The 22,074-nt window shown below is 57.7% G+C and overlaps 1 protein-coding gene across 1 annotated transcript; it reads left to right on the top strand.

The window, feature by feature from the left end:
- The first annotated feature begins 5,077 nt into the window (after window positions 1–5,077).
- Window positions 5,078–18,331, top strand: TGM2 (transglutaminase 2). The gene is made up of 13 exons (XM_068207687.1): window positions 5,078–5,230; window positions 7,689–7,868; window positions 10,047–10,289; window positions 11,406–11,524; window positions 12,313–12,441; window positions 12,889–13,069; window positions 14,027–14,162; window positions 14,279–14,382; window positions 14,505–14,744; window positions 14,896–15,168; window positions 16,735–16,895; window positions 17,117–17,253; window positions 17,548–18,331. Exons 1-13 carry the CDS (start codon window positions 5,221–5,223, stop codon window positions 17,702–17,704), a joined length of 2,070 nt encoding a protein of 689 aa, XP_068063788.1. The 5' UTR covers window positions 5,078–5,220; the 3' UTR covers window positions 17,705–18,331.
- The last annotated feature ends 3,743 nt before the right edge of the window (window positions 18,332–22,074 follow it).

Below are 22,074 nucleotides of genomic sequence, written 5' to 3'. Positions count from 1 at the left end.
CTGTCCCAGTCAAGGAGGAAGTGTGGGAAATGGGTGGCAAGGCAGAGATGCAGTTACAAGAGCGTGTGGGAAAATTCAGAGCCCCCCACATGCCCCCCCACCAGCAGTTCTGGTGCCAGCAGAGCCACCACAGGCCCATTCCTGTCCTGGCAGCCCCTGGAACTGGGGTTCAGCCACAAACAGCCGTGGGAGTTCAGGAGCACAAGTTGGGGGCTTGGTCCGTGCCACAGTGGGAACTGTCTTGCCTGGATTTGTCCTCCTGGGTGACAGCCAGGGCGGTGGGTCTGGTTTCAGCAGGTAAACACAGAGGCAGCTCTGGGTGCAAGAAGGAGCTGAGCTGTGGGACAAGGACACCAGCTCAATCCTGGCTTTGGGACGTGGCTGCAAGCAGAGGTATCCCAGAGAAACTTCATTCTCTCCAAGTGCCTGCTCTGGCAGAGCAAAAAGAGGTCTTGCTTGTCACTGAGCTGGGGTTGCTGGTGCTCTGGGGAGCTGCAGGATAGCCATAAGAAATTGAAAACCAAAGAAACCGGTGATACCAGAGGAAAACAGGAAGGGTGAAGGGTAACGCCAAAGGGTAGAGCTCCAAGGGCTGGACATAACTCAATCTGATCTGAGCTGGCCAGGGAAAGGCCAACGCAGCTGCTTTCCAAAATCTCAGCTGTGCTGCATCCCAAGGGATGAAGGGAAAATGCCTTTGCCAGCGCTTGCTCAGGGGCCCTGCAGACACCCACCCTGGGAAGATGATGACAGGACACAGGCCACCTGCATGGGGGACACACACAGCTCATGTGTTAGCCCTGGGGGAACCACCCAGCTTCAGGCATTAAATCTGGACATGTGCACTCATGGAGGAGCACAAACACTCTATGCACCAACTGGGGAGCACAGATCCTTCTTGTTTCCCCCTGCAGACCCATTGGAGCCTGAAAGCTATGAAGGTGGTGAGGGATTACCAGGGAGCGGCGCCCTGGGGGAACAGGCGCCCTGGGGAGGGAGCGCTGGGGGGGTTCCAACAAACTGCTGGGAAATGACAGCCAGAGGCTGGAATTCAGTTTGCACCAGGTACGGCCAGATCAGTTTGCAAAACATTGTGTTTGGCTCATGACGATGCTGGCAGTGGACATGAGCCCATCCTGCAGCACTGCAGCCCACTCTCGAGTGCTATGGGACCCTACCACAGTGGAACTGGCCTTGTGGTCATCCTGGGGCCACCAGCAAGGAAAGGTTTGGCACAGCTGGAGAATCCACCTCCCCTGCATGCATTGCTGCTGTCCAACACAGGACCCACCTCCCAGGGGCTTGCTTGGGACCTTGCCAGGGAAGCCCCCAGCTTTCCTGCCCCCACTGTGCTTGCAGACCCAATAAACCCAGAGACTTTCAAGAGGGTTTTCTTCTCTCATTTCTTTTAAATAAAAATACAGACTCTGCCTAAAACCAAAGACAGTAACATAATTAATTCCTCCTGAGGCCCCCCCCCACCCCCGGCCTTGCACCAGGACTCCCAAGAGAAGCTGATTATCAGCTGCTGGCCGATCCCTCCGGGTCATGCTGGTTCAGGCTCCGCATTTTTCGGGAACAGCCTCTGGCTCAGCCCTGTGCCGTGAGCTAGGAGCCAGAGCCCCGGACTGCATCCGATACCACCGCACATCCCTCCCCGTGCCCTGGGAGCCGCGGGCGCCTCAACTCCACGGGCTGGATCTGCCCTGTGGCTGCGACACCGGAGCACACCACGCCTGCCTGGGGGGCCGGGTGGAAAAACAACCTGCTTTTCCTTAAAAAGTCACTTCTCCTCCTAAAGGAAAGGCTGCAGTGCTTGGCCTGGCACAGCTGCCCACAGCTGGAACAAGATCCCCTTTATGCCAGCTCTAAGCCCCACCACCTCGGGAGCCCCGCGCTGCACTGAGCCCGTCTTGCTGAGCCGCTGGCCCAGCGCCAGAGCTGCCTGTGGCAACCAAAGCCCCAAAGGAAGCGTGATGCCGTCACCATCCCCACCCTCCCTCGCCCCAGCCTGCATGCCCTTAAGGACCCTTGTCTGCGGCTGTTGAGGAGCTCCTTGGCTCTGCCGACCGCATATGGAGCAGCTACAGTCTTTCACCCCAGCTTTGGGAAGTACTTTCCCATGCTCACAGATCAGAGGTGTGAGAAGGGGTAGTTGCTGCCTCTTGCATGCCAGGATGCCCACACAGCCCCCAGAGCTCCCTGCTGGCCCTGCCATCGTGGACATAAAACATTTTGTCCTGAAGTCACCTCCCTGCAGGGCCCCTTACACACCCTCACCCCGGGACGAGGCTGGGCCCCCACCGAGGAGCGCACAGGTGCCCCGGCTTCGGGGGGCTGCGGGAGCAGCGGCTGGGCTGAGGCTGAGTTTGGGGAATACCCGGGGCGGGAAGCACCGAGGAGATGGGCAGAGCTCCTGAAGTCAGTTGACGACTTAACAGGGCGACTCAGAGCAGACACTGCCCCTTTTCAGGGGTTGTTTATCTGCCTGCACAAGGGACTGAGTCAGGATGTGCGGGCACTGGAGGGGCTGCAGCCGCCCCGGCACACACCCAGCAGAGCAAACAGCGGCTCTGTCTGTGCAGGACACACGGCAGGGACCGGCACTGCAGGGACCGGCACGCTTTGAAGCAGCTCCAGGAGAGAGGCGGGGGCGAGGAAATTCGCGATCCTGCACTGAACACCTTGAGCAAATGAGGAGTTATTCTGGGCTTCAGCAGTGCAAACACCCTCTTAATGCAACCCTGTCTTAGTAAGAAGAGTAAAAATAACACCAGCAGTGTGGCTGGCCTACCATGGGCGGCATTTTCCAGTGCCTGGTCAGACAGATGCCTCCGCAGTACAAGGTGGTGAGTGAAGTGGGCACTAAAGCTGGAAACAAGGGAAGTTTCCTCTTGGTGAGGTGCTGGGACCAAGCCCGGAGCTCCCTGGATAGCCCCTGAGGGACAGCCCTGACTGGACAGAGCCAGAGGGACAGCCCTGGGAGACAGCCCCAGGGGACAGACAAGCACTTGTCTCCTGCCACTTCTGCCCCAGGTGCCGGAGCAGGGACAGGTACTGTGAGTGGTTCCCATTCTGTGTTTGGCAGGCAACTGGACAGAAGATAATCCCAACAGCCTGTCCAGCACCAGACACCCCAGCTTGCCCAGTCCCACACATCCCACACACCCCTACCCCCCTCACAGCAACAAACTGCTCGTGCTTCCAAGCTGAGTGAGAAATGGCTGCTTCCAATTCCTCCACTGCTGGCAGTGCTCTTCTGACTGTTTGTCACACATTAACTCAAGTGTGCACCTCCGCTGCAGAGTGCATCCAGAGTTCACACTGGGTACAGGAGGAAGAGCGGGCTTGTGCAGGCAGAGCCGAACCCAGCAGCACGAGCCCAGACACACTGGCACTCAGCAACACCAGTGGCAGAGGTTCCTGTGCCCACGAAGCAGCCTTGGGAGCAAGGCCAGCTCAGGGCAGGTGACACCAGCTGTGGGCTCCCATGGCCACCAGCCCTCCCCAGGCGTCACAGTGGCCTGGCAGAGGACAGCAATTCCTGTGGCCCTGATGCTCAGAGAGGGTGCAGCCCATGGGACACTCTCCCCCACTGACCCCTCCCTGCATCCATGGGAACAACTCAACCCAGTGCTGTCCACAAGGACCAAGGGGTCTGGGAAGAGGGAGAGGGTGTCATTTTCACTGTCTCTTCTCAAACCTGAGCAAGGAGAGCAAGACCCCAGCATGAGAGTGGCACACTGACAGGGCAGCACTGTCAGACTATTCCTGTATGGACCTTGCTGCGGTGAGGTGGCACTGCTGGGGTGAGGAGGGCCCTGCTGGCACAGGCTGTGCACTTGGCAAAGGCCCCCACCATGACCTGCACACCCCGAGCCCATACAGATACATGGTGGAGTAGTACATGAATTGTTTCCATTAAAATCAGCTGTCCCAAGCTTTCTCTCAGCAAGGATTTGCTGATTCTGCTCCAACATCCCTTCCCACCTCCCTTAGAGAACGTGATGGAGGATGGGACACCCCCAGCCACGGCTGCATTGCGGGGCAGTGCTTCTGTAAAGCCAGCCACGTGCCCCCAGAGCAGGACACACCAGGGTACCTGCACATGGGGCTTCTGCTGGACTCTGCCCTTGGCATGCTTGGACCTTAGCAACTCTAAAATCCCTCTGTAGAGCTGGAGGGGGAGTTTGACTCACTACACCCTCCCGGTGCAGTGTCCTGACGTGCCTGAGCAGAGCACTGGCCACAGCTGGGGGCCCCTGACCAGGACCAGCCCAAGTGTGGGGAGGGCAGAACTCCCAAACCCCAAGAGCCCACGGAGGTGTGGGGTCTCAGCCCTCTGTCCCTGATAGGTGGTCTCTAGTGTGTTGGGTGACCCTTAGGACACACAGGGAGGGCTGGGACATGCCAGGCAGCCCCAGGTGGTACCTCTGGCAAGACCCTGAGGCAGGGATCCCCAGGCAGGAGAGGGAGGGATGGCCAGTGCGTGCGGCAGGGACTTCCAGGGAAAGTGGTGGTCACTGCTGTGTGCACACTTCCATGTCCCAGAGCAACCAGCGCTGATTCCAACACATCTGCTGTCCAGCAGCGAAGTTTTCAACACATCTCCCCTTCAGATTCCATCTCTCAGAGATGCAGCTACGGGAAGGGGATGCAATTCCCGACAAGAGCATCCCACCCGGATTGGCCAGGATGGGGACGCTGCCAGAGGAGGGAGAGAACTTTATAAGGAGAAAACAGTCCCGAGTTCTGGCACTTCGCTGGAAGCAGCGCAGCCCCTCTCCGCCCCCTTGTTCTCCCCCCTCTTGATCGGCAGCGGGGCCATCTCCTACCCGAGGGCTGTGGGGTCCCGGGAGACTCCGGTGGGGGCCAACCCGGGGGGCTCCGGGGGCCTGCTGCTTCTTTTTTTTTTTTTTGGTTTTTTTTTTTTAGGTGGTTGCTTTCAATAGGTGGGATCTAAACCCGCCCGTTTCCTGGAAACTTTGTTTTCCCTTTCTTCCCTCCGGCGGCCCGGCCGCGGGGAGAGGGGGGGTGCGCGGGGGGCGGGCGGGATAAATGGGACGGGCGGTGGGGCCGGACAGCGGGCGGTGAGGGGCAGCTCCTCGGCATCCGGACCGCGGCACCGACAGCACCGCCAGCGGGAGCGGGACAGGCACCGGGACGTGCACCGGCGGGGGCAGAGGCAGCACCCGACCCGCAGCGCCCAGCGCCGGCAGCATGGCCGAAGGTAGGAGCGCGGCGCGAACCCCCGCAGGTGCCGGGCCCGGTCCCGTCCGCGGGAAGTCCCGAGCGGCCGCACCCCGCCCCAGCCGGCGCTCGGTGCCCCCGCGCCCTCCCTGCTCGCCTGGGGCTACAGCCGGTCCCTGACCCTCAGCCGAAGTCTAGGGCGGTGGGGAACGGGAAGGACTAAAGCGGGACGGCGATTAGGAGCCTAGCAGGATCCGTGCGGGGTCCACGCCGGTCTGAGCCGTTCCCTCCCTCCCGACTCTCCTCCGGCCCGGGTGTCGCTGGTACCCGTAGAATGAAGTTTGGTGCTATTTAAAGCTTTCCCGGTAGAGCAGGGTGGACAGCTGGGCTGGGAGCGTGTGCCTGACACGGTGAGGGGATTTCAGGAGGCTCAGGCAGGAAAAGAGCTTCTGGGCTTCAGGAATCCTGCACGCTTGGCTTTTCAGGGTAGGTACACCCCCCAGCTTCCACACAGCTGCCCCCAGAGTCCCAGGAAATGGATCTCTGTGATTCCCACGGGCACACAGCCCTCTGGGTGACACGGCATCACTCTGCTCTGCTGTGCCACGGTGCCGCAGGCTGTCCTGGCTCCCAGCACTGCTGTAGCAATACCAACGCAGGTCCCTCGGGTCAGACACTCACACAGACACATAGCTGAGCAGCTACAGAATCACAGAATTGACTCGTTTGGAAAAGACCTTTGAGAGCCTCACATCCAACCTATGACCTAATGCCACCTTATCAACTAGACCCTGGCACTAAGTGCCACATCCAGTCTATTTTTAAATACATCCAGGGACAGAAGCTCCACCATCTCCCTGGGCAGCACATTTTAAAGCCCAGTCACTCTTTCTGTGAACATTTTTTTCCTAATGTCCAGCCTGAATTTCCCCTGGCACAGCTTAACACTGTGTCCTCCTGAATACACTGGGCAGCTCCTGCTCCTGAGTGCCCAGGGTTCTGCTACCACTTGCAGCACCACAGCCCCCTTCCCACCCATCTCTTGGCACTCATTGGTTTGGATAGAGGCACCTGTGCTTTGAGAAATCTGCTTTTTGCTAAATCTGCTGAGGATGAAAACGCCAGGGTGACTGGGACAAGGAGGAGCCCTGATCCTGTTCTCTGGACACACTTATTGTTTGTTTTTTTTTTATTGTCAGCGAGTTTAACCATGTCAACTAAGCTCCATGTGAGCCATGAGATTCCACTTGTACAGTCTGTGTCCCATAGCATGGGGCTGTGTGCTCACAGAGGGGGAAGCAGGGAGGGAAAGGGTTTGTGTGTGCTCTGGCCCCACTTCACAGTTCTCATGGACTGGCTGTGGGGACCCTGCCCTTAGTTACAGACTGTTCAAGTGGCTCTCACATTGTGGTGGGGACAGGGACAAGCCTACTACCCTCCACTGGGCCCATACTGTAGTCACCTTGCCCAGTGAGCCAGGAGCAGTGTTTTCATTTAGCTTTGGGAATGGGGAGCTCATGGGCTGCTGTTTCCATTTGGCACTGGTCCAAGGAGGGCTTGGTGACTACCAGAGCTGGTACAAGGAAGGGCATGGCCGAGGAGAGCCATGGCATGGGGCAGCAAGCCCCAGCTTGCCCACTGATTGCCCACTGATCTGCCCACTCCCTCACTAGCACTGAGCTTGCTGTGCTCTCTGCACAGAATGCTTTTGCTTATTCTGGTGATTAATACGTCACTGCAGAGCAGTCAGGGGTCAGTGGCCTCAAGTGATGATGAACGATATCTCATCGCTCCAGCACAGTGCCCAGGGTGGCAGGGACATGGCTGCTGGTGTTCTGGCACACAGCCCTGCCTGGGCTGCGAGCAGAGCACAGCAGCCTGCATATGTCTGGGGCATCAGACACCCTCTGTCACCAAATCTACACTTTCTCTCCCCAATTTGTCAGCAGGTGCAGCACAGTAAAGCTGCTGGAGGCCTGGCTGAGGCACAGGAACATCCTGGGCATTCCTGGGCTCACTTATCAGCACGTGCTTGGGATGGGGGCACACAAACAGCAGCCCTGAGAGCAGAGCTGAGCGCTGGGCTTTGCCCTGGTGCTGGGTGCTGTGAGACACAGGCCTGGCACAGCTCTGGCAGCACAGTGATACCACAGAGGCAGCTCCACGGCACAACACAGCATAGAACTGGATCAGGAGGGCAAAATGTCGCTGTGAGCTTGGCTGCCAAAGCTGTGCCACTCTCACAGCACAACGGGAGCCCAGCCCTCAGAGCGCTCCTGGAAGGATGCTCAGAGTCTGGCACGGTCACAGCGCCCTCCTGGAGAGATGCTCTGCCCGGCACATCTGGGAGCACAGGGCAGTGTGGGTGGGGGAGGCTCAGACCCCTCGCCAAGGTCCCAGCCCAGGGCTCGGTTTGGGCACAGCCACCCCTCCTTCCCAAGCGTCGGGACTGCGTGACGTGTCCCAGGCTCGGAGCTGTACCTGCCTCTGCTTCGCAGATCTGGTGCTGGAGACGTGGGACCTGCACTGCGACCGCAATGGGCGGGAGCACCGCACGGCGGACATGGGCTGCAAGCAGCTGGTGGTGCGGCGGGGGCAGCCCTTCACCATCACCCTGCGCTTCTCGGGCCGCGGCTACGAGGAGGGAGTGGACAAACTCTCCTTCAACGTCGAGACCGGTGAGTGCCGCCACATTTGTGTCGCGAGGGAGGGCTGTGTAGGTGTCACCACCCCCTGCCCCAAAGCTCACCTGTGCTCCCACGGGGGCTGTGCCACCACACCTGCCCCATGTGACACAGTTCCTGTTCCTCACCTGGCAGAGGCTGGTGCTGTGCGCAGCTTTTATATCACAACAAGAAAAAAAGATAGAAACTCATCTCCTTAATGAGAGCGGAAGAGAAGCAATAAAGAAATAAAACAAAAAGCCACCAGCATCATCACCTCCTCCCCTCCTCCTCCTCCTCCCAGGGCCGAGCCAGACTAAGAGCATGACAGAGCTGCCAGCTCACCAGCATCTTGGCTGAGGCCAGGATCCTGCCCAACCCTCCTGTCCCTCTGAGAAACATCAGCACAGTGTATCTTTTCAGCCAGAGGTATCACAGCATTTCTGCTGATGGGCTTTACACCCAGCCCTGCTGCCTCTCAGACACTCCGGAGCGGGGTTTGCTCAGGAAACACAAACACTGGAGAAAGGAAATGTTCCCACGGAGCCCCCCCAGCGCAGCCCCCCGGGCCGGGGCTGGGCTGGGCTGTTGCTCTCACAGCCAGGGCTGGGTGCAGCCACCGGGCAGGGGCTCAGCCCCGCCAGCTCAGAGCAAAGGGAGAGGAAACTATTTCTCAGGCAGGAGTTATTTTGGGGCTGAAGCACCATGCTGAGTCAACCCAGCCAGAATTCAAAGTAAAACTGCACCCAAGTTTCCTCACAGAGTAAAACTCTCCTTTTTCCGTCCCAAAAGCTCTGGTGACAAAACAAAACCCAGCACCTCCCAGCTTCACCCTGCACCAGCAGTTCCCTCGGTGCCCTAGCAGCCCCATGGGTTTCCCCAGGCCATGCTACAGCCAGGCAGTCCCGGGCTGGTTTTGCAGGGGGAGTAGCCGCAGGCACAGCCACAGGCACAGCCTCCCAGGCCAGGGCACAGGCTGGCAGAGGCTCCTCTGGGCTGGAGCCCAGCCCCAGCATTGCAGAAAGAGGGGAAAGGTGCCTTGGTGCTCGCAGAGGCACGTGGCAGTGCCACCCCACCGGCGGCAGCGGCCCCAGCACATTCCTCACTGTGGCCGGACCTGTCAAGGCAAGGACCGCCAGACCTGCCCCTCCATCCTGGGACAGCAAAGCCACCGAGGCCATGTGCCGCCTCCCACAAGAAAGGGGGAAGGAAGAGTAGAGTGAAAACAGAGCTGCGTTTTTGCAGTAGCCGTTTTGGCAGAGCCCTGCTCAGGTGCCGGAGTCCAGGGGGATGTTGTGGGCTGTGGGGGCAGCAAGAGGAGGAGAAGGAGGAGGAGGAGGAGGAGGAGGCAGGCTCTGGGAGTCTGCCCAGCCCATGGCAGCACCGGGCTGGCTCTTGCCCAAAGGACGCCGTGAACTCAGCCCAGCCTCTCCGAGAGGAGAAACTGTGTCACTACCATGAGTTCACGAGTATTTTTGGTGACTGGCCTGTGGGCGAGGGCTGGCAGGGGACCAGCCGAGGCGGTGCTCCGGCGGGGACAGGGGACAGCAGTGGCACCGCTGCCTCGGCTGCCGGCCAAGCACTGCATGGCCAGGGAGCCGCGGGGCCGGGCTGGGCGTCACCGCTCCGGCGAGCGGGTCTGGAGCTGGCTCAGTGCAGGTGGCTTGGCCATGGCTGCAGCTCGGAGGGGCCAGCAAGGATCACACTGTCCCAGGCTCGGCGCTTTGGCCACTGAGGTCATCCCTAATCCCGGGATGTTTGCAGCAACGCCTGAGGCTGCACACACGTACTGGGGCACGCAGTGCCGGGCGTCTGCGGCTCATGGCCGGGCTCTGCCAGCCCCCATGCCGTGGCTGGAGGGACTCGACAGCGCTGCTCCGAGGAGAGGCAGGAGCGGGTGCATCCGAGAACAGAGACCTGGCAAGCGCCCCTGTGCTCTGCTGGCCCCCCAGGGCGAGTCTGTCCCTTCCCAAACATTGAGAGACATGCCTGAGCTCTCCTCAGCTGGGCTACCCTGTGCCCTCAGTACCTGACAAATACATGATGAATGTTCCCAGACTCTGACAGCCCAGATCCAGGCAGCTGCTGCAGGGCAGGGGGGCTTGGAGCAGGTGACCTTGGTGCAGCCTCCATGGCACGGGGCTCCCAAGGGCTCTGGAGCACTGGGAGAACTGACCTACTCCTTCTTGACAGGGCCCTGCCCCAGTGAGACATCAGGAACCAGCTCCCACTTTGTCACGACTGACTGCCCAGAGGAGTCGTGCTGGAGCGCAGTGATCCAGCAGCCGGACGGGGAGTCCCTTTCTGTGTCACTCTGCTCCCCAGCCAACGCTTGCATCGGCCGCTACAGCATGACCCTGGAGACCTGCACTGACTACCAGGGCTCCAGCTACCAAATCGGGGACTTCGTCCTGCTCTTCAACCCCTGGCACCCAGGTGAGGCTTCCACCTCTCTGACTCCAGGGATTCCAAGGCTCAGGCAAATACAAGATGCTCCCCACGCACCTCCCCTACAGGTCTCATCCCAGGGCAGATCCCAGGTGTCCCAAACCCTGGTCTGAATGCAGGTTTAAGCAGAAAGCTTCACTTTGCTTCCATCTCCACACAATCCCTGCAGTAGGCTGGGGTCAGGAGCACCATCCCCACCCTACAACACACACAGCCCCTTTGCCACCACCCCAAACACTCAATGGCCTGTCCAGGCTGCCCCCACCACACAGTGGGAGCTCACCACTGTGCTGCTGGTGTGAAGCCCTGGGCAGTCCCTGGCACCAGCTCCTGGCCAGGCAGGGGACAGAGGAAAAGCCTCTGAATGTCCCTAATTGCCCCCAGTTGTCCCCACTTGCTCCCAGTTGTCCCTAATTGCCTCCACCAGGCCCATTCTCACCCATCCTCACCCAGGCACCCAGCTGTGGGCTCAGTGACATGGATATCGCTGTCCTGGTGAAATTTGGGCAGCCAGACCCAGAGGAGAGGTTCGATTCAGTGCTGTAAGGTTCAACAGCCCTGGGATTTTCCTCTCTCCATGTCCTACCCCTGCCCCTGCACTGGCTGATTTCCTGGATCTCAAAAGTCCCATTCTGGATCTGCAGAGATAAGGGGCCATAGGAAGCTCTGCTCAGCCAGGGCTGTGCTGAGCACTTGGGGTGGATGTGTGGGGTTTCCTTCTGCAAACATTTCCAGTAAATGTTCATTTCCACAGCAGTAGCTGCTGTGAGTGAAATGGCTTTGGCTGTGCTGAGCCAGCACACCCACTCCCACTGCTCACTGCACCCCCAGGGGGTGTCCCCTGCTGAGAAGAGATCCATCTCCATTAAATAAAAGGGAGGAAAGACAGAGACATGAGAAAGAATGAAAAGCAAACCACAAACCCGCTGAAATTTTCCCATCACTTTAAATCAACCTTGGTTGAAATTCCCCAGCAGCTGTTTAAGGCATGAGCAGTTCCAGCCCCTGGTGCCTCATTTCCCACTGGATCCATCCCCAGGGAGGGGGTCAGGAAGCTGGTTGTGCAGGGCAGAGCCCTGTCCCCATCACTTGCTGTCCCCACAGAGGACGCGGTTTTCATGCGTGACGAGAACGAGCGACGTGAGTACGTCCTGTCCCAGGACGGGCTTATCTACCAGGGCACCTGTGATTACATCTTCTCCATCCCCTGGAACTTCGGCCAGGTGAGCGGGCAAGGCCCCCTGGGACCCTTGGGACCCCTGGCTGGCCCAGGCCATGCAGCTCTGGTGCTGCAGGACACAGGGACTGGTGCCATGTGTGTGCCCCTCACAAACATGCCCCTCAAATGCTGTCAGCACCTTGGAGGCCAGCCATGGGTCAGAGAAACCGGAATCTCATTTCCAAGAGGGAATGCGCTGACTTCAAAGCATAGCAAGGCAAGGGAGTGTTTCCCCAGGGCTCCTGGGGGCCCCATGTGTCCCTAATCTGGGTGGCCCTGCTGTGCTGGGAGCTGGTGCCTGATAAATAATTCCTGGGCACTGTGCCAGGGGTGCTGATAAGGCAGTGCTCACACCCTGAGCTGCACCCATGGGGCACAGGGTTTGCTCAGCCACCCTCCCTGAGCAAAGGGCTGGGGGCCCGCAGCAGTGGGGGTGCCCATGGCCTCCACAGGATCCGTGCCTCAATTCAAGGAAGGGCTGTGACTCAGCCGTGATGGGAAGTAGATTTTCCTGGAGGTCAGGTCCAGGCCCTGACCCCTGTGAGGTTGCAGGAAACCAGATCCAGCCCCAGTACGTAGGCAGGAGGTCACCCACAGGCTTCACAGGCTGACTGCGGACAGTGGGAACATCACTCAGCGGATGCTGGCTGGGGAGGGGACCCTGAGGAGGTGTGACCCCTGTACCCAGCAGTTCTGCTGGCAGGGGCATCACAGTGAGCCCGAGAGGGAGGACAGAGGTGGCAGAGCCCCTGTGGAGACCTCACACAACCTTTTCTCCCTGCTCTCCACCAGTTTGAGGATGACGTCTTAGCCATCTGCCTCAACATGCTGGACATAAACCCCAAGCACCTGAGGGATCAGGACCGGGACTGCTCCCGCCGCAATGACCCCGTGTACATTGGCAGGGTGGTGAGCGCCATGGTGAGTCTGGGCTGCAGCCAGCAGGGTGTCCCCAGCACCCCACATTCCCTGGGGTGCAAACACCCCCCAGCTACAGCTGTGGTAGACAGCATTTGCCATCCCCCCCAGTTACACCGTTTTCCTTCTCTGGGGTGTTTCCTCTCTCTTTTACATCCTTTCTCTGTTACTGTTCCCATATGTATAAGAGCTTTTTTAGAGGAAACAAAAAGCAGAGATGGGCACAGATCATTCCACGGATAATCACTCCCAAATTCCCAGGCAGGAGGATGTGTTTCTAAAATTCATTCCTAATTAGCACCGTGTCCACCTGCATCCCAGTGAGCTCTTGCATGGATACAGGATGTTAAAGTGGGTGACAGTGCATGTGAATAGGGCAAAGACTCCCTCCCTCCCTCCCTCCCCAGCTTGTTCCTGCTGCTCCATCTTTCCCCTTTTCTCCTGCCACAGGTGAACTGTAATGACGAGGACCGAGGGGTGCTGTTTGGGCGGTGGGACAACTGCTACGAGGATGGGATGAGCCCCATGGCCTGGATTGGGAGTGTGGATATTCTCAAGAGGTGGAAGAAGTTTGGGTGCCAGCCAGTCAAGTACGGCCAGTGCTGGGTCTTTGCTGCTGTGGCATGCACAGGTGAGAGCAGATTCCTCTGGTCTCCCCTTCTCCACAGGACAGGGTTGTTCCATCTCCCCTGTCTCCCACCCCATCCCCTGCCCGCATCCACTCCCAGTGCTGCGTCCAGAGGGAAGCGCTGCAATCAGCCAGCAATGATTCCTTTGCAATTAGCTCTCTATTACTCTAGTTTGTCAGGAAATAGAGGGAAAAAATTATACAAAAGGGCTCTGGTTTTTCAATCAGCACTGCCTCCCAGGCCAGGCAGCAAGGGAGGAACTGAGGCAGGCCAGGGTGAGGGAAGTGACTGTAAGGCCAAGTTTGCATTAAAGTCACAAACCCACTAAGATCAAAATAATGTCATGGCCACCAGGGCAAACAGACTGGGGAAAAAGAAGACAACAATTCCAGACTTGCTGCTGCTGGGAAACACTCACATATGCTCGTGCAGCTTCGCCCCAAGAAAAACGCTGTCTGTGAGAGCATTGATGTGTCACAGACAGACGAGACCCTTTTTAGAGGAGAGAAATAGCAGAAAACTAAAGTGGATTTTCAGCGACTCACAGAGGTTTATAGCCTCCCTTTGAAGCACTGTAACTGCTTCCCTGCTCCCTGGGGAGTTCCCTGTGCAGTGAAAGACAGCTGGGAGATGAAATCCAGGGTTCAGCACGGCTTCCCACACTCTACCTCCAAAGCTCTCACAGACGCTTTTTGTGCCTTTTTTTGCTGCAATATCAAACCAGTCAGGCTGTCAGAGCCAGGTGCCACCCAGCCAGCTTGCCTGTGCACTGTGGCTGTGGGAACTGGCTTCTCCTGGGGATCAGTCCCCAGGCAGCCCTTTCACAGGCAAGGGGAAGGGCGGGAGTTGTTCAAACCTGGGGCTCCACGGGACACGAGCTGTGCAAACCTGGGCCTCTGGGCTGGGGAGGTGGGGGTGCAAACCTGGGCCCCTGTCTCACCCTGCCCTGCTCCCTGCAGTCATGCGGTGCCTGGGAATCCCCAGCCGGGTGGTGACCAACTACAACTCAGCCCATGACACAAACGCCAACCTGACCATTGACCGCTATGTCAACGAGAAGGGGGAGCAGGAGAGGCAGTCCTGGGACAAGATCTGGTGAGCAGCACAGCAGGACCTCAGCCTGCCCACCACTGGGCTACTTCTGCCCCTTCCCCAGAGCCTGGCAGGTGCTTGGGGAGGCTGAGACTCCTACGTGCTGGTTTCCCTCACAGGAACTTCCACTGCTGGGTGGAGTCGTGGATGGCCCGTCCAGACCTGGCAGCTGGCTACGATGGGTGGCAGGTGCTGGACCCCACGCCTCAGGAGAAGAGTGAAGGTACAACGTGCTCCACACGGAAGCTCCATCCACCTCACACCCTGACACGGCTGGGTCGCCCCACCACAGCCACCCCTTGTGGCTGAGCCCTGGAGTGGTGACAGTGGCTCTACTTCGTGCAGGAGTTTACTGCTGCGGGCCAGCCCCCGTCAAAGCCATCAAAGAGGGTGACATGCTGCTCAAGTACGACATCCCCTTCATCTTCGCCGAGGTGAACGCCGACGTGGTGTACTGGGTGGTGCAGGGCGACGGGATGCAGAAGCAGAGCATCCGATCCTCAGATGTGGGGAAGTACATCAGCACCAAGAGCATAGGCAGGGACAGCCGGGAGGACATCACCCACAACTACAAATACCCGGAGGGTATGGGGGATTTCAGGGGCAGAGACAGCCAGGGAGGGATGTTGCTGCTGGGAAACAGCTGCAGCGGGAGGGCTCCAGGGCTCAGGACAGAACAGCCCAGGCCAGGCCCTCCCTGTACTCCAGGGACTCACAGGAATTTTGTGCACCGCAGGGTCTGAGGAGGAGCGGGCAGTGTTTGAGAAGGCAGAGCATCAGAAGAAGTCAGTCGGGGAGGAGGATGAGGGGCTGCACCTCAGGATCAAGGTGTCAGAGGGTGCAAACAAGGGCAGCGACTTCGATGTCTTTGCTGTCGTCAACAACAACACGGACGAGGAGCGTGTCTGCAGGGTGACGCTGTGCGCCCGCGCCACCAGCCACAACGGCACCCTCGGGCCCCAGTGCGGCCTCACGGACCCGGTGGACATCGACATTGAGCCCGGGGCAGGTAAGAGACCCACTGATGGCAAAGGAGATGCTTCACCAGGGCTGGGGTCAGGTCAGCCTGTGTTCAGCTCCTCGGTAGGCAATGCTACTTTGGGGCATCCTCCTCAGTTAACTACCAGTGTGGATTTTTAATCTTTGTGAGAGGATGAGGAAATTGCTCAGGCGGAGGCTGGAAATGCATTTGGAGCTGGACAAGCCACTGCTGCTCTAGCTGTTATGCCAAGGGAGCAAGCTGGGCACACCCAGGCTGCCATCCCTAGGCACTCTGTGGCACTTGTCTGCATCCCTCCTGCTTTCCCTCAGACTTTGGGCTAGGCAGGGCTCTCTGGTGGGATCTTCCCACACCAGGGAGAGCGGAACTGGCCCAGCTCAGCCCTGAGTGCGTGGTCCCAGGCTGGAGGAAGTGAGAAGCACTGGGTTTCCTGGCCAGCAGTGCTGCAGCTCTCCGTGTCTCTGTGGGTGGGCGTTCGGCTGCAGAGCTGTCCTGGCACGGCCCCCGAACTTCCCTCACCCTCGTCACACGTGAACATCACCATCTGGTCGTTAAACACGAGTTTGGGCTTACGTGAGTTTGCAGAGACCCTTCAGGGCTTGGAAAGGCCACACATCTGCTGTCCTGGAACAGCCAAATGTTTATCCTGCGCCGAGCCCTGCTCCTCACCAGCCCTCCTGCAAACGCAGTGCTCGGCGCTCTGCCAGATGTTGAGCTGCTTTGCAGGAATGAGGAATGTGCTGGCTCTTGCCACCATGGAGGGGAGAGGGATGTGCCTCTGCTCATGCTGGCAGAAGCACCAGCTGGTACTTGGAGCCTTTTGCAGGGCTGGATGGGAGAGTGGGGATATGTGCTGTGGCCTTTAGGGTACTTAACATTCCTGTGCAAAAGTTAACCCAACCCCATTTTTTCTGAAACATTAATTATGAGCTCCTGAAACTTCTACCCTCAGCTCCTGCCTCAGAATATAGACCCCAGGACTTCCCAGTCTGCATTTTTTATTAGAGCACCCCAGCATTTTGTGCCAGTATGGAAAGCCAGGCTTGTTCCTCTCCCCACAGTCTCAGTTGATGCTACAGCACTTCAAATCTTGCCTCACGAATGTCAGGCTCCATTTCTCATGGTCACAGCCACTCTAGGCTCCTTGTTCCAGGCAGTTCTGCAGCTGGTTGATCTCAGCCTCCTTCCCTGTCCTTCACCCAGACAGCCCCATCCCTGAAGGACTTTCAGATGAACAAGGCTGAGGGCTGAGTGTGGGCAGCTGCCAGGGACCAGGCTGCCTCCCAGTGCCCACATTGGCTGCCAAGGGCTGGCACTCTGGACCCCTGGGCAGGCATCACCCTGGATTCTTGCCCTAGGACATGGCTCCTTCCCATCCCCACACCCTGAACATCCCTTCTGGCACTTAGTATTGGAACCTCAGCCCTGCATTCCTGCTCCCCAGTCCTTGCAAGGCACCTGGAGAAGCTCCTGGGGAGCCCACACCATGCCAGCAGCAGCTGGGTGCCAGCACAGAACTGTGGGTTCTGGGCTGGAGATGCCACGGGTGCTGACCCCTCTCTGCTGCCCTTCCAGAGAAGAGGGTGCCCCTGCGCATCCTGTACGAAGAGTACAGGGACAAACTGACCCAGGACAACCTCATCAAGGTGGTGGCTCTCCTGAATGATCACCAGACTGGCGACATCATCGTAGCTGTCAGGGACATTTATGTTGAGAATCCACCGATCAAGATCAGGGTAAGGGTTCAATGTCCCATCCCAGGCAGGTTTGAGGGGAATGAGTTGGTGTGATCATCTTGGGGTTACCCTGGGGCTTGGGCTGCAGGTCCTGCTTCACTGAGCAGGGCTGCATCCCCTGGGACCTGCATCCCTATGGTCCTGCCTCAGCCCCGGGGCAGGGGTAACACCGTGTCCCCCGGGATCAGTGGTGCTTGGGGTCCAACCTCTCCTACTTGCAGATTTTAGGAGAGCCAATGCAGAATCGGAAGCTGGTGGCAGAGATCAGCCTGGTGAACCCTCTTGCAGTGCCCCTGAACGGCTGCGTGTTCGTGGTGGAGGGCACCGGCCTCACTGAGGGACAGCTGGTCAAGGAGCTGTAAGAGCTTTTCCCTCTTCACCTGGCTGGGATGGGGGTGGTGTGGGGGTGTATTTCTGTGTGTGGAGCCCCCGGGGAGGGCAGTCATGGGGCACAGCAGGAGCCAGGGCTATGCTGGTCCCTGTGGACTCAGAGTATCCCTACCCTACACCTTGCTGGGGAAGGGGTTTGGCCACCCTACAGAGGCCTTTGCTTGCCAAAGTCCCAGCACTGTCCTGCAGCACCACGGGCCCTGGGACGGTGACAGGGGTCTCTGAGGGTGACAGGCCACAATGACTCCCTGCCCTCCCACAGTGAGGAGCCGGTGGAGCCGCAGGCAGAGGCCAAATTCCGGATGGATCTGATGCCGCGGCTGTCGGGGCTACAGAAGCTGATGGTGGACTTTGAGAGTGACCAGCTGACAGGGGTCAAGGGCTACCGCAACGTCATCATCGCACCCCAGCCCATGTGAGCAGCTGCCATGGCCCCCCAGCTGCAGAAACCCTGCCTCGCTGGCCCCCACCCGCTTCAGCCCAAGGTGGTCCCACAAGGGCGACTGCCAGAACCCAGCCTGACCCCGACACGGCAGCAGTGATGCCACCCACGCTCCTCCCCGGGAGCACAGACAGGATAAAGGGGCTGGTGAGGTCTGGGGACTGCTGTGGCAGTCGCTCACTTCACTGCTGTTCTCTCAGTCTGTGGAGTGGAAACATCCATGTGCTGTCTGTCCCCCAGCACTGGGCACACCGGGACCCCTGTGCCAGCCCCCTCCTCTGTGCAGTGCTGGCAGCCCCAGCCCACAGAGCCATTTCCATAGAGGCAGCAGCAGAACGACCCCTCCAGCCCCTGGCATCATCATCCTCTGACTGCAGCTCCATAGAGAGAGATTCTATACTGTGAGCACAAAGCTGTTTATGCACCATATACCTATAAAACAAATCTATAAATATTTACTGCAAATAACCTGCTTGGGTACAGCCAGGCATTGGCTTCGATAACCATCCTGGCACTGCAGACACTGCAGGGAGGGATGGGACATTACCTTGATATGAATCAACTATGCAAACACTGAATAAAAACTTTATTTTTCACTTTAAAAGCCAGACCTGGCTCTTCTTGCCCTTCCCCTCCCCACAGCAGGACTCAGCAACTCCTTGCCCAGCATCCATGTGGGTGGGGGGTGAGTTCTCCCAGCCCAGCACTGGGGTGGTCATTGCCATGGCTGGCACTGCAGCCACAATGGCCTCATATTGGCCACCCCCTCTGCCCCAAATCAGCCTGGCCTGGTGTTCTCAGGGTGCTCTACACTCAGCCCCCGAGACACCTTCCCAGGTAATTTCTCCCCTCTCAGGAATGATTCCACATTGTGCTCAGAGAACTGGAGGGAAACACTACAAGTAAATCAAACTAACAGGTCTTGCACACTGTGCCAGGCTCTGGGCAGGGCTGTCCGCCCAGGCTGGGGAGGTGAAGGGCAGCTGGATCCTGCACAGGGAGGCAGGAGGAGAGTGGGGATTTGTCTCACACCTGGAACCGGGGTCAAGGCTCTGCTGAAGATAAACACTTTCCATGCCAGAATGGCCCACCCACGTGCTCCCCACAAACAGGGTGGGAGCCTCCCTGCCCCTGCAAACAAACACCATGGATACCATTATAGAGCTGGTGGTGTCTGACTGAGGGCCCCACAGTCCCAGCAGAGGGGACAGTCTGTGGGACAGGAGAATCTCACTCATACTGGCTGTCCCAGTCACCCTGACATCGTGGGGTCTCCCATCCCCGCTGTGACTCAGGCTGGTTGGGCAGCTGGGAGTGTTTCCCATCAAGGACTGCCCGTTCTCCAGCTTTCCTTTCTGTTTATCTTTAGGATGAGATAAAATCCCCATGTGCAGGGCTCCACACACAGCTGCTGCTTCCCCAAGCCAGGTTGAGGTTCATGGCCAGAACTCCCCAAACCCTGGCTCTGCTTCCCCCATGGGAGGCCAAGGACCCATCTCAGCTCCAGCCCCGGCTCCGGCTCCCAGCATGGAACTTGAGTGGGCACAGCAGAGCCCGGGCCCCACGTGCAGCAGCAGATTGTTTGGCCAATAAAGCCTTTCAAGAAACACCCCCCAGGAGAACCACACAATCCATCTCCCCCTACCCTTCGGAACTTTAACCACCACACCTCCCTGTCCTGCTTTGCTCCAACACAACCCAAAAAGGCAGCAGCAGGCTGGGAGCCCTGTGGGGTAGAGTGGGGACAGAGGTGGGGCCTGGCACAGGGAGGGATAAGGAGTTGCACAAGCAGCTCTCCCAGGGGACAGAGAGCACCCACCCTGTGGCATTGGGACAGGGCAAGAGCTGCAGGAGGCAGAAGGATGGGGGGTCTCACCTGCATTCAGGGCAAGGGGCAGGGGCCATGCCAGCCCCCAACTCTGGCAGCACCAACTCCCCAGACACCAGTGCCAAGAGCACGTGGAGCCCCAAAGAATCCTGAAGGAGTTAACGGCACGAACCAGCGCTGCCTTCCCTGTCAGGAACATTCTTCAGCCCAGCAATGATGCACGGCTCCTCTTTAGAGCATTTGTTACTGGGCTCTGCTGAGCCAGGCCTCCAGCTGCTCAGCGCCTGGGTTAAAAATAACCAGCAGCTCCGCTGCTTCGGAGCTGGGTCCTGATAAAATAAACATTAGAACAGCTATTCCTGAAGGTCACTCCCATCCATCTGAGCCTCAGCAGAGCAAGGCTGCTCCGATGCGAAGGGAGCAGACTCCAAACGCTGCAGTTATGGTTTAGCAGCAGGGGTTGGCTCTCAGGGCTGGGTTTTCCTCCGATATCCACAGAGCTGAGGTCAACTTCCCTGCGCCCAATCCTGGTCACTGACGTGGTACCACACTGCATCCATCTCCCTGTGCCCATCCTGGATCACTGGCACAGTTCTGGGCTGCATCCATCAGACTCTTTGGCACTCTCGCCGTGCAAGCAATAAATTATAAATCAAATATTTCCAGTATCCATTGTGTGGGAGGGTTTGTAATTCAGTGCTAGTCCAAGTGCCAAAGCCAGGCAGGAGCATTCTTGGGCAGGAGAGGTTCTGGATATATCTCAGCTTGCTGGAGATGCTGACTTGCCAAGAATTGATTGTAAACTCATTTTAGACTTGATGACCTTTAACTTACCTTCATTGATGGATCAAAACTAGAACAAACTCCCATAAATCAGAGCTTTCACAAGAACAAATCTGTGGGATTTCCAAATGGTACTGCCTCTCCTAAGGTCTCCCTCCTCCTCCACAAACATGGAACACATTTTTATTCTCCTTGGTGCAACGAGACAACTGAGGCACCATCAAACAGCAAAAGACAATAACCCCCCCATGCAGGAGGTCCCTCACGGGAAACCATCCCCTCTTCCACAGCCACGGAAGGTGCAGGAGACACTATGCAGAGATGCCTCTTCCAGCATGGCCATACCATGGACAACTCCAACAGCCTCTCTGTGCCTGCCTGATCCCTGATGCAGCTTCCCAGGGGAGCACCCCTGTCCATGCCCCGTGAGGTCCCTGTCCTGCCCCTCATGGTGGGCTGTGCTGACACACAAACCAGTAAGGACTGGTCAGCTGGGCACTGGCAGCAAAGGGATGTGTTGACTGTCAGCTCCTCATCCCTTCCCAGAACAAGACAAGCCTTGTCTTTTCCCAGAAAGACAAAACAAGATTTGCCTCTTCCCAGAAAGAAGTGACAAGACCCTAAATCTGTGAATTATTTACTACTGTTAGTTGTCACACAGATTTGCTCTGTCAGCAGCAGTGCAATGCTTGGCCACCATGCCCCAGCCAAGCTGCAAACCATCACATCCTTGTGCCAAGGGAAAACACTGGGACATGGATTTACAAGCCCCGTCCAGAATCCAGCCTTGTCGGGCTGTAGAACACCATCCCTCAGGCTGCTCTGCACCCAGGGGACACCAAAGTGTTTGTTTTCCTTAAACATCCCCCTCCAATGCTGGCTGGTCCTGGGGTTTCCTGGGTTTTGCCTCAAAACCCATACATAACCAGCATGACCATGATTCCGTCTGCTCCAGCACACATGAACGCCTGTGAGGCCCTTGGCCTTTATTGAACTTCTTCCTAAATGACATTACATGAAGCCATTACTGAAAATAAAAATAAAGAACACATTTTCTACCTACTGTTGCCTTCTAGCAGGTGAGAAAGAGGCAAAGGATGCCTGTGGCACATCCCTAAAGCCAGTGACATCACTGGCAAATGTCTGATTCGGCCTCACTCCAACAGTCTGGCGCCAAGTCTGCTGTGAAATTTCATCCAAGTCTTTTACCAGGTCATTTTTTTTTCAGAGCATTAGGGAAAGCTTATACTTTTTCTAACTAATCCTAGAGATAAATATACATGAAGTTTGGAACTGACCAGGGAACATACCAAAACTTGGCCCAGAAAAACCAAAGCTCAAAGCAGCCCGCCCTGGGTCAAAACTCTGGCAGCACAACTACCCACCCTCCCCCCATAGGATGCCTCCACCACTCCAAGGCTCTGCCAGCCCTTCCTCATCACCATCACAACCTGGGATCTCACAGTTAACCTCTTTGTTAGTCAGGAGTGAGCTCCTCACCTTGTACAGGTGCATAAGCTGCCACTCCTTGCTTACACAGTAGGGAATGCACACCAGTGCACTGAGGTACTGAACTGCAAAGGCAGCTGCCTAACAGTCAAGTATTTTTGGAGAAGTTTGTTCCAGCTCTTAAAAAAAAAAAAAACAACAAAAACCTGATTTACAAAGGCAAGGAAGGACAGCCAGTACCTTGTCATATTTATGTCTTTGAAAACCCCACCTTAGTTCCTGCAACA

Source organism: Anomalospiza imberbis, chromosome 17, assembly GCF_031753505.1.
Source record: "Anomalospiza imberbis isolate Cuckoo-Finch-1a 21T00152 chromosome 17, ASM3175350v1, whole genome shotgun sequence".
Taxonomy (NCBI): Eukaryota; Metazoa; Chordata; class Aves; order Passeriformes; family Viduidae; genus Anomalospiza; species Anomalospiza imberbis.
This window is presented reverse-complemented; position numbering and strand designations above follow the sequence as displayed.

Coding starts and splice junctions, on each gene's coding strand:
- TGM2 (XM_068207687.1), top strand. Junction 7,869..10,046: donor CTCCTTCAACGTCGAGACCG/GTGAGTGCCGCC, acceptor CCTTCTTGACAG/GGCCCTGCCCCAGTGAGACA. Junction 17,254..17,547: donor GGACAGCTGGTCAAGGAGCT/GTAAGAGCTTTT, acceptor GCCCTCCCACAG/TGAGGAGCCGGTGGAGCCGC.